Genomic DNA, 12,361 nt, shown 5'->3' on the forward strand with positions numbered 1-12,361 from the left:
AAAAAAGGGCTAGGGATGTGGCTTAGTGGTTGATAGCCCCTCAGTACCATAAAAAAGATGGTTTAGAGTATAAATTATTCTTATGAAATAATCTTTCAACAGTAAAATGCAGATTTAATTTCCCAGTTTGGCATGTGAACTAGACAAGGAGTTATCAAATATTTTTGGAAAGGCTCAGAGAGCAAGTATTTCAACTTCAGGCTTTGTGGGTGGAAAGGTAAAATTAAGGATGTTATATAGGTACTTATATGATGAGAGAAAAAAGAAATTACAACAATGTAGTAAAAATTCAATACAATTTTCTTTTATAGCAGAAGCCTATTAATAAAAAGAATGATAATCTTTTTTTTTTTAGGGGGAATAATATTTTGCTAAAGTGGAGTTCAAAGTTTATGTTCCCTACTATTAAATAATTACAAATGTTCATCTATTAATACTGACTGCTGATCTGTAATGAGTCTTGATATTTTAATACAATAGAACCGTATTATGAGATTTTGGAATTCATCTTTGACAAGGTAATTTCAAATAGGTGGTCCAGCTAAATACCACTGCATAATTAAATGTTTTACAATCTAATTCAACAATAAAGTAATCCCCACTAAATTGTGCCTTAAAAATTGTAATATTAGAGTCCATTTTTCTTGTTTTGTCATGATGATTATATACTGACAATATATAAAATGTCAAAATATGGTGCCAGGCATGGCACTCAAAACACTGTTGAGTTGTAACTATGTCACTGTGATTTGTAGTATACCAGCACCAGTGTGAAATGATGAGAGGACTTTATATAAAGTTTGTTGCAACTACTCAACTCTGATGCTGCAATGATTATGACAGTAGGTATACAAATTTATGTGGTTGTATTTTAGTCAAATTTTATTTACTGATACCGAAATCTGAATTTCATGTAATTTTCATGTCATGAAATATCATCTTTGGACTATTTTTTTATCCATAAAAAATGTAAAAATTGCCTTTAGCTCATGAACCATAAAAAATGGACAGTGGTAGTAGTAGGTCATTTCTGACTTATAGTTTGTTGCACTATAGTTGGTTGATCCTAAACTGCATGATTCAGATATCTACATTCTTACCTTCTGGCAAGTTGCCTCAATTGTTCAGCACATTCATTGTCTGACTTCTGGTTTATAAGTTCAAGGATGTTCATAGTTCTATGAAAATGTCCACATGATAAACTCACACTAACAGCTGTTTCATGTTTATCTCCAGTAAGTACCCATACTTTGATACCAGCCATTCTCAATGCTTCAATAGTTTCTCGAACTTTATCTTGTAGTCTGAAAATGAAAGTCACAAAATGGGATACAGAAAATATTTTTCTGACTAATAAATATAAACTACATAGTATGTGTAAAGTCAAGTCTGAACTCAACCTAGGCATGTTAGAGCATAGCAATATATGAAAATTTCTCCTATTAGGGAGGAAACAAGAATAAACTGACTAATGATCATGATCATCTGGCTCACCTAAAAATCAACCAATTAAAATCTGCAACTTCACATTTTAAGAGTCTATCTTCAAAACTGAATTTTATGAGACCAAACTATGTGGTCTTCATAAACTCCTATTTTATTAGGAAGTGCTCACTCCCCTACTCACAGCCCTGCACCGTTTGGCAGTGCTGAGAATCAAATCCAGGGCTTCATGCTTACTAGGCAAGAGTAAGTACTCTGCCACTGAGCTATACCCCCTGTGCCCTAGAAAATCTTAAATTTCAAATCAAAAGATTTATCTTTCTGATTTTCTTTTTGACAAGAAAATCACTCTTGTAGTTAAAAAAACCAGACTGTGGAAAACAGAGGCCTATATAACTTCAAGTGAATCTAAGAATTCTTATGAGTAGAACTAAAAAGCAAATAAAAATCTAGATTAAAAAATATATAAACACCCTTAGATCTAGGGGTAGAAAAATACAAAACTACAGGCTTAATATAGAATTAAATTTAATGGAAGAAACATTGAGAGATACTTGGCAATAATGACAAATAAATGGGATGCAAGGAATTCACAGGTTAAGGGAATACATATATAATAAAGTACCACAGGAACAATGGAACTACCTAAAAACATGGTGACTTCATGAAGAAGAGAATTTTTAATACTGTCAGGTGTCAGGAAAGATCTTATTGAAGTGAGGTTAATATCTATGCTATATTGTGCCTTAAATTTTGTGGAGTTCAAAGTGTATTTTATGAATAAGTATTTGCAGATGGATACAGAAGGGAAGAATCATCCAGGCAGAAGGCACAGCCTTGCTAGAGGAACAAGGGTAAAGTAGAATATTTTCTAACTATAGTCCATGTGTAGAAAACTATAGTCAGTGTGGTATCATTGAGGCATAAAGTAGAAAGGAACAGTGTTGGGAGGTCTGGATGGAGAAGTAGGCAGGTACTTTATGTCTTTGAATGGTACATGCTGAAGAGTATTCAAGACTACAGGGAGAACTACAGACAAGTGCTTTTTAAAGTCCATCTCAGATGTTTGGCTAGAACAAAATATGATATACTGATTGGGAAAAATTAAGACTTTAATTCTCTATTTTGATTTAATTTTTTTTTTTTTTAAATTTTTGGGCACCAGGGATTGAACTCAGGCGTACTCAACACTGAGCCACATCCCCAGCCTTTTTTGTATTTTTTATTTAAAGACAGGGTCTCACTGAGGTGCTTAGTGCTTTGCTTTTGCTGAGGCTGGCTTTAACTCATGTTCCTCCTGCCTCAGCTTCCCAAGCTACTGGGATTACAGGCATGCACCACCATGCCCAGCTGATTTTTAAATATTTTTATATTTTGATTTTAAGTACATCAAAATAGGCTGTTAATAAGCAGAACTTATTTCATACATTAGAAACTTGGCTAAAATATTTTTATGAGAGAAAAATGATAATTGTTTACTAATTTGATACTTACCTATCTTCCACTGCTGTAGCTCCAAGTAATATCAGGTCTTTTTCTATAAACTGGAAGACATTAGCCAATTTCTCTTCCCGTTGCTGCAAGGCAGTCCTGGCTTCAAAAAGGCGCCTATCTATTTCTTCGTACTCTTTAGATGTAAATTGTCTAAAGGCTATACACAGAGTTCTTAGCCCTTTCTAAAAAAAAAAAAAAAAAAATTAAAGACAAAAATTGATGACAAATAACTAATGAAAAATGAAATTAACTGGCATACACTGAGGACCCTGAGTTTAATCCCCAATATCAGAATAAAACAGAAACTCAATAAATAAATAAATAAAATAAACAACAAAAGTATCACATTACCAAAAAAAAAAAAAATCAATTATGAATAACTTAAAAAGTACTATCATCGTTAAGTAAGGAAATAAATGTCACAAAGCCCTCATGATCTGAGTTATGGGTCCCACATCAGCCCTCTTTGAATTTCTGAAAAAGTTGCTGAAAATAATTAAGTTTATTGGATTGTACAATATTAGAGCCTAGAAAGGACTGCAAGGACTATCTTATTTATAGTTTTAAAATGGTTACACAGAAAGCCAGAAAGTTCTATAATGATGCCTTCATGACTCTCAAGAAAGTACAAGGTTTATTCACTTGGTTGAACTTACAAATCTGCTTTCATTTTTAGGCAAAGGAGACTATAATTTTCTGACAGTTTTTTGTATGCTAAAGTCTGACATTCAAATAAAGAAGTCTGTAAAATAGTTATTATCAAACTATATTTTCTAGATCTACCAAATTAACAATTAAAATTTGAAATAATATCGTTTTGTCTTTGACAATGAAATAAAATTTTCAAAACTTAGAAATATATATTTGATTATTTGATTCCACTGGGATCAAAGTTAAATCTCTGAAAGCTGGTATCTTTAAATCTAAAGGCTTATAAAGTTCCTTTCCTTGCTGCATATTTTACTCAGGAAAACCCATCATACTTTTCTAATAATGGCAGAAAGGGTAGATTTTAAAAAAATACTACATGAGGGGCTGCAGTTGTGGCTCAGGGTAGAGTGCTTGCTTAGCATGTGTGAGGCATTGGGTTCGATCATCAGCACCACATAAAAATAAATAAATAAAATAATGGTATTGTGTCCATCTACAACTGTCCCCCCAAAAAAATTTTTAAAAATATCATATGACTATATTAAGCAAATTTCTAGACACTGGCATTCCCTTATTTATAAATGATTCACACCTAAAAAGAACATGTTTAATGAATAACAGGGGGTATCCAGTTATTAATATATGAATCAATTAGTTCATTAAAAAACAAATACTGCCAGTCAACTATGTGCTGGCATTTTTCTGGATATTAAAATGAGGACTCTTTCTTTTTATAAGAATCACCTGAATTCTTTTATTTTTTTTAAATAAGGGATGCAATTTGCATTCTATAAAATATACCCTTTTAATTTGAAAAAGTACAAATCAGTGATTTTTAATATATTCACAAGTGTATAATCATCACTGTTAATTCCAGAATACTTCATTACCCCACAAAAGGAATCCCATACCCATTAGCAGACATTCCTTTCTCTCCCCTTCTTCTAGTTTCTAGGAACCATTAATCTGCTTTCTCGAAGAATCTGCTTATTCTGGATATTTCATGTAAATGTAACATGACCTTTTGTGAGTGGCTTTTTTTATTCAAGCAGTCTTTTCAAGGTTCATCCATGTTGTGGCATGTATCAGTATTTTATTCCTTTTTTTTTTTTTTTTTTTGGTACCAGGGATTGAACTCAGGGGCACTTGACCACAGAGCCACATCCCCAGCCCTATTTTTTTGTATTTTGTTTAAAGACAGGGTCTCACTGAGTTGCTTAGTGCCCTACTTTTGCTGAGGCTGGCTTCGAACTTGGGATCCTCCTGTCTTAGCCTCTGGAGCTGCTGGGATTACAGGAGTGCACCACCGTGCCTGGTTCAGTATTTCACTCCTTTTAAAGGCTAAACAATATTCCATTAAATGGATAAATCATATTTTGTCTATCCATTCATTAGTTGGGCCTCTGAGTTTTTTACACTTTTTGGCTATTAGGAACAATGCTGCTTTTGAACAATCATGTATAAGATTTTGTGTAGACAAAAGTTTTCAAGTCTTTTGAGTATATAATTAAAAATAGAATTGCAGGGTCAAATAATAACTTCATGTTTACCTTTTGAGGGACTGCCAAACTGTTTTCCCAAAGAAGCCATGCCACTTCTCTTCCTATCAGCAATATATGAGGGTTCTGGTTTCTTCACATTTGAATTTCCCTATACTCCTTTAGTAACAACCAAGGCACTGTGCATGCCAAACATGCACTCAGCCCAGTTTTTTTTTTTTGTTTTTTTTTTTTTAAGAGACAGGATTTCACTTTTAAGACATAGGCTGATCTTAAACTCTTGGGGCTCAACCAATTATCTTGCCTCAGACTTCCCAGTGGCTGGGGCTTTAGGAACTGTGCCTCTTTTTTATGGTGCTGCTGGGGTTTGATCCAGGTCCAGGAATAGGTGAATGCTCTACCCGTGAGCTATATTCTTAACCCTAAACATTTTTTTTTTTTAAATTGCAGTTTGAGTAGTCCTTGTAACCAAAAGTGCCTTGACTGTAACAGATTTTTTAAAAATATTTATTTTTTAGGTGTAGATGGACACAACACAATGCCTTTATTTTTATGTGGTGCTGAGGATCAAACCCTGGTCCCGCCAGTGCTAGGCGAGCGCTCTATCGCTGAATCACAATCCCAGCCCCTGACTGTAACAGATTTGAAGAGAAGACTTACATTTTAAGCAGATAACATTTTTTTTTTAAGCTTTAGATGGACACAATACCTTTGTTATATGTGGTGCTGAGGATTGAACCCAGTACCTCACATGTGCTAGGCAAGCACTTTACCACTGAGCTACAACCCTAGTCCCACAAATGAGTTTTTATGTAAAGAATAGGAAGTCAAAAGTGCAATAGAGTGAAGAATTTCATAATTTTTGATAAATATTTTTCTTATTTTTTACAGTACTGGGGGTGAACCCATGATCTCATGCATGCTAAGTAAGCACTCTATTGCCAAACTACAATTCTAGCCTTGACAAATTATTTTAAAAGTGAAGGGGCTGGGATTATGGCTCAGTGGTAGAGTGCTTGCCTCACATACACGAGGCACTGGGTTCAATACTCAGCACCACATAAAACTAAATAAGTAAATAAAGGTATTGTCTCCATCTACAACTAAAAAAATATTTTAAAAAATGAAGCCCAAAATCTTTTATATCTTTTAGAGTTTGTTGGTTTATAGCACAGAAATTTATACTCACCAAAGCAAATTCATCTACATGAATTCTGGTTTTTTCTATTTCTCCACCTATACATTTTGGAAGAATTGATGATTCAGCTCCTTTAGCAAATAAAAGCTTCTCACCTAAAAGAAAAAAATAAGTTATAAAGCTCTTAATACTAGGTAAATTAAAGTCATAAAAATTCAGATTGGTTACCTGAAGGTGCTTGAACAATTACACTCATTCTCCTACGATCTGAATCAAATTCCAGAATGTGAAGCAATTTGTACCTAAAAAGGAAAAAAAAAAAAAAAAGACAAAAACCTTACTCTTCCTATTAATGATAAGTGAAAATTTGGAAAGAATCCCTATAAAAAACAAAACACTATTTAAAATAACAAATTAATCTCAATTACATTTTCATTTCAGATTTAGACTATTATACTCAGAAAGATTAAGTAATTTTCATAAAGTTAAATAAGCTTGTAAGTGGGAGAGCAAGCACTGGAATCCAGATCTGCCCAGTTCCATGTTTTTCTCACTAAAAAAGGTGAATTATTTTCAACACTTATTTTGACAAGTACAACAACACAAATTACTATCAGAGGTTCACATACACAACCAAGTTTTGAGCCTGGTTGTGTATATGAACAGATACCTCTTCATGGAGTTAAAAAAGAATTTGTGTGAATAGGTGATGGCTTGAAAAATCCAGATAAATCTTGTACAATGATGGACATATGAAATACCTTCCACATCTCATAGAATAACACTGAGTTGAATGATGGTTTTAAGTTAATGAAATGACCTAGACAGGCTGCCACAGAAAGTACCTAAAGAATGGACCCTATATTTGTAAAAGCAGAGTTTGGAAAAGGATACCTAGAACTGAAATATATTCATAACTGATAAAACCACAAAAGGTATAATAGGCATGGATTAACTTATCAAAGTCGAAATAATGGCAACGAGACTGCTGTTTTTTAATATCTGAAACACAAAACCACAGGAAATAGGAGGATAGTTGGGTTGGGGTGTAGCTCAGTGTAAAGTGGAGCTAGCATGTTTGAGGGCCTGTTTTGATCCCTCCTAGCTCTGCAAGAAAATAAACAAACAAGCAAGTAAAATAAATTTAAGAAAAGTTTTCTTTATTCAATGAGTAAAAACTAATGAAACCCAACCCCAATAGTGTCTAAAAATAAGCATAGCCGTAATTCAGGAAAAGATTTAAAACAGAATATTATTATAACTGTGAGGAGATACAATGTGATATTGACATGACTTTAGAGCAGAGAATGGCAAACTTTATGTGAACCAGATAAGTAAATATTTTACAATTTTGCCAGCCACTTGCAGTCTTTGCTGCATATTCTTTCTTTAAAAAACAATGCTTTAAAAACATAATGTCATTTATAGGCTATACAAAAAAACAGACTGGAGGTCAGAATTGGCTCATGGGCTATACTTATTGATCCTTGTTCAGTACTATATACTTTGTATAGAGAATACCACTACATATGAAAAAATTACCGTTCCAGTTTTCCAAGTATTTTAACTTCCATAGTTTCTTCAGAATTGCCAATAAACACAATGCCAATTCTAGGGATTAAAAGAACAAAGAAATTTAAGAATTAATGGATGATATTTCATATTTAAAAATATAATTAGCCAGGGGCTGGGGTTGTGGCTCAGCAATAGAGTGCTCACCTAGCACGATTTGATCCTCAGCACCACATAAAAATAAATAAATAAAATAAAGGTATTATGTCCAACTACAATTAAAAAAATATTTAAAAACATGTTATTAGCCAGGCACAGTGCTGCATGCCTATAATCCCAGCAGCTTGGGAGGCTGAGGGCAGGAGAATCATGAGTTCAAAGCCAGCCTCAGCAATTTAGCAAGGTGCTAAGAAACTCAGTGATACTCTAAATAAAATAGAAAATAGGGCTGGGGATATGGCTCAATGGTCAAGTGCCCCTGATTTCAATCCCTGGTACCAAAAAAGAAAAAAAAAAAAAGACATTATTATAACTTAGCTTAAGTAAAAATATTTAAAACGAAAGTTTAAAATGTACTTTAAAATGTTTTCTTTGAATAAATCATTATTTTTAAGAACTTGAAGGATCAGAGAGGTCCAGAATATTATAACCATAAGTATTTCTTATAACTTTTATTATAGTCTTCATGGTAACCAGAGTTTTAGAGATCTTAGAAAATTCAAATTGATGAATTTATGCTTGAAAATTTTAAATGATGGTTTTCTAATATTCTAACATTTACTTAAAAGGTTGTTTTCTGAGGGTTAGGAAATTTGATTCAATTACCTTGCAGCAGCTTCCACTAGAGCCTTTTCATCTGGTGAAGATGCATAATATTCCAACTGGGAGGGTGCCAGGTTGGATTGCCAGGGGCCATCACCAATGCCATCAGTGTGAACATTGCTGATCTGAACAGTGTGGCAGAGACTGACTGCCTTAAAGAAGAGATCGTGTTCTTTAATCTGTAAAAATATAATAATCGATGATAAAAGCAGCGTTCCCCAATATCATTAAGGAAACTACAGACAGAATCCTAACAGCTAAAACAAGAAAGAGTCCAATGACCCAAAGAGCCATGAAACACCACAATGGCTTAAGATCCTTCAACATATGTGCATCTTTTTAGAAGGTATAACCAAACTGCAAGTAAAGGAGAATACCTTTTTGTGGACAAAGTGAGGACTCAAAAAGTGTTAAATAAATTTAAGCTTATTTCTCAGTTTCTTTACTTCAAGGGAATACCAGCTTTTCTTAACTCTGTTTCATTTAAATACCTGGAGAACTCAGACTAACACACTTGACGTGACAAGTTAAATTGGGCTGAAACTAAAAAATCTTAGGCTTATATTCTGTAGTATATTCAAATATATACATTTCAAATATTCATTCCTTGCTCCAAAGATACAAACTTTTCCCCCACAATCCATCAACTATTGAAGAGAATTAATGCATATGCAACACTTATTTCTTTATTTTTGGTAATGGGGATTTAATCCATGGGTGGCTTACCACTGAGCTATGTCACCAGTCCTTTTTATTTTTTTGAGACAGGATCTTGGTAAGCTGCTCAGGCCAGCTTCAGCTAACTAGGATTTTCTTGCCTCAGCCTCTCAAGTTGCTGGGATTACAGGCAAGTACCACCATACCTATAGAAACGTTTATTTATTAATTTAGAAATTGCTTACTAGTTCAGTTTCATTTTCAGGACTGGTTCTAAAAGAAGAACTGGTTGTAAGATGGGATAAGTTGTTAAGATGAGATAAACTATTCAGATAAGTTAAGTTTCCTTCTGAAGAGTCAGGTGTTGGTCCTTCAGGTACAAGTCTACCATTGATTTCTTGGTATTTCATGCCATTAATTGAACATTCCCGAAACTGCATCTCATTTTCTGTCAACGTTCCAGTTTTATCTGTAAACACATATTCCACCTAGAGAGAAAGAACAAAATAAACCTTGTATTCAAGGTCCTTTGTTGAATAACAAAAACTTTGTCTCTCTGTCTCTTGAAATCTAGTTGATCTATTAACCTTAGTACACCAATGTTGAGATTTCAAGCATAAGTCCATGCATATACAATATAGATGCCAAAGAAACTAAACAAGGCAACACAAAACATTTTAAATCTATACGAGCTTTGATGTTTGTAGCATCTTTAGATACATAATTCCTCTGAAGAACTGACTCACATATAGTATAAGAAATTCATTTCTATCTCTTGGGTAAACTAATTTTTAAATAATATAACTAAAAAATTATCACTAAAGTAAGGATATAAGGAATGCCTTATAACCTGGAAGGTAAAAGGATATCTGGATCTGAAGAAATGTAGAAAGTTGTCCAAAATAGGGAAAACTGAAACAGAGGGCAGGAAACAAATACAATGAAAAAATTAAATGTTTGAAAGAAAAAAAAACATTTTTTAAAAGGTAGTTAAGAAAAATTATTTTAATATTTTTAGAGACTAATTCCAGAAAATTAATCCTAGAAGAGGGTAGGTCCATGAAGAGAGAGGCACATTGGTTAAGTCTTGATATAACCAGAATTACAGTGAAGACTTGATTCCTACAATGATAACTTAAAAAGAGAGGTAAGAGCTGGGAATGTTGCTTAGTGACAGAGCACTTGAATAGTGTTCTCAAGGTCTTGGGTTCAATTTCTAGTACTGCAAAATTTAAAAATTTAAAAAATAAAAAGGGAGGGAGGTAGCTGTCACAAGAAAAAACACACCACAGACCAATGAACAAACACACACACACAAACACACACACACACACACACACACACCAGATACAGAAACATATAAAACAGATTATCTACCATGATTATGTGGAATTTATTCCTGGAATAAAAGACGGATTCGACATAAAAAAAAAAAAGAATGTAATCTACTGTATTAATAATATTTGTACTTTATTAATAAAATGACCATCTTAATAGATACAGAAAAAAGATTTGACAAAATTCAATGCCTGTCATGATAAAAACAACCAACAAACTAAAAATATAAAAAGAACTTCCTCAACTTGATAAAAGATATCAAAAAACCCCTCACAGCTACCAAAATATAGAATGCCCTTCTCCTAAATGCAGAGAAATAAGACATAGATATCTGTTCTGGCCACTTTTATCAACACTGTATTGAAGTACTAGTTAGGGAAATTAGTCCACCCCCCCCCCCAAAAAAAAAAAAAAGGGAGAAAGAGAAAAAGAAAAGTTATCCTGATTGAATAAACTGGGAAAATTTCTCCATTTGCATATGAAATGACATTGTATATAAAAAAAATCCTAAGGAATCCATTGAAATATCTATTAGAACAAATAACCAAGTTCAGCCAAGATTCTAGGATAAAAGAGCACCACTATGTAGAAAGAAGAGTTCACCTAAGTTATACTCCATGTATTTATACTATTTCAAAATACACTCTACTGTCATGTGTATCTAAACAGAATTAAAAAAAGGAAAAGTAGAGTTTACTGCTTCGAGCAAGAAATAAATATAAGTGATAAACACTTAAATGTCCGTATTATTGGGAATAGTAAAGATAACTATAACACCAGAGACATAGGAATTCTGCTACGTAAAATAATAATAATAATGATAATAAAGGTGGGTCTGGTGAGGAATGCCTGTAGTCCAGGTACTCATGAGGCTAAGGAAGGAGGACTATACTATAGGAGTCTGAGTTCTGCTTGGAAGCAAAGGAAGACCCCATCTTCAAGAAAAAAATAAAAGGGTCGGGGATGGAAGAGGGAGAGAGACAAAGAAAGAGAGGGAGAAGAAAAAAAAATTCCTAACTAACTGATATGCTTGAACATACAGAGGCAAGAAGCTTCATGTATTTGTTAAGGACTTGTTTGTGGTATGTGGAAATTATGCAAATGAAAGAACAAAGCAACTCTAATTCTAAGGAAAACAAAATATATAGAAAGAAAACAAAATAACATCATTATAGGAAACATAAAGAATAAGGAATTAATGAATAGTAGTCAAATGATATCAATCAATAAATAATAAATTCTAATTTGTGAAATAACAATATTGAGGGGCTTAGGGAAGTAAGGGGGGTTATGTGTCAGAATATGTATGGGAAGGAGGAGTATGACTTTATCTTCATATTTCATAATAGATAATTTCTAGCATGTTAAAATTAAGAAAGGGTGTAGAAATACATTGATAAATAATAAAAGAAGCAATTTAAAAATTAAAAATGGAATAAGATGTAGAGCAAAGCAGGGATTTTTTGATATGAACTTTGTAATATTTGTTATATTAGCCTTTGTACATGTATTGTTTTAAAAATAAAATATTCTGGTTATATTCACCTGTCCAAGCTCTTCATTAAGATCAGAAGTATTGACTTGAGCTTTCTGATCTGATTCTTCATGATAGAGATCAAGATCCCAGCCAATAAAAAACGATCCAAGAAATTTTTGCATTTCAACTGTCACATATAATGAAATTGGAATGATGAAATTGTAGAGTACCAAAAAAGCAAGGAAATCAGAAATAAACCTCAGAATCTAGGAAAAAAGAAATGATTATTTGATAAGAGCATGAGAATTTCTTCTGTGTTACTTCTTATCA

The 12,361-nt window shown here is 33.0% G+C and overlaps 1 protein-coding gene across 4 annotated transcripts in view; it reads right to left on the minus strand.

Annotated features, from left to right (window-relative positions):
• Positions 1-12,361, minus strand: part of Atp11b (ATPase phospholipid transporting 11B (putative)) — a 113,235-nt gene that overhangs the window by 51,330 nt on the left and 49,544 nt on the right. For all 4 annotated transcript variants that reach the window (XM_071615440.1, XM_071615441.1, XM_071615443.1 and 1 more), the window contains 8 exons: positions 12,100-12,297; positions 9,462-9,704; positions 8,563-8,738; positions 7,768-7,836; positions 6,454-6,527; positions 6,277-6,380; positions 2,938-3,119; positions 1,101-1,304 (listed from right to left, as the gene is read on the minus strand). In XM_071615440.1, coding sequence (XP_071471541.1) covers positions 1,101-1,304; positions 2,938-3,119; positions 6,277-6,380; positions 6,454-6,527; positions 7,768-7,836; positions 8,563-8,738; positions 9,462-9,704; positions 12,100-12,297 — 1,250 coding nt within the window. The remainder of the gene's footprint in view (positions 1-1,100; positions 1,305-2,937; positions 3,120-6,276; positions 6,381-6,453; positions 6,528-7,767; positions 7,837-8,562; positions 8,739-9,461; positions 9,705-12,099; positions 12,298-12,361) is intronic.

This window comes from Marmota flaviventris, chromosome 8 (assembly GCF_047511675.1).
Source record: "Marmota flaviventris isolate mMarFla1 chromosome 8, mMarFla1.hap1, whole genome shotgun sequence".
In the NCBI taxonomy this organism is placed as follows: Eukaryota; Metazoa; Chordata; class Mammalia; order Rodentia; family Sciuridae; genus Marmota; species Marmota flaviventris.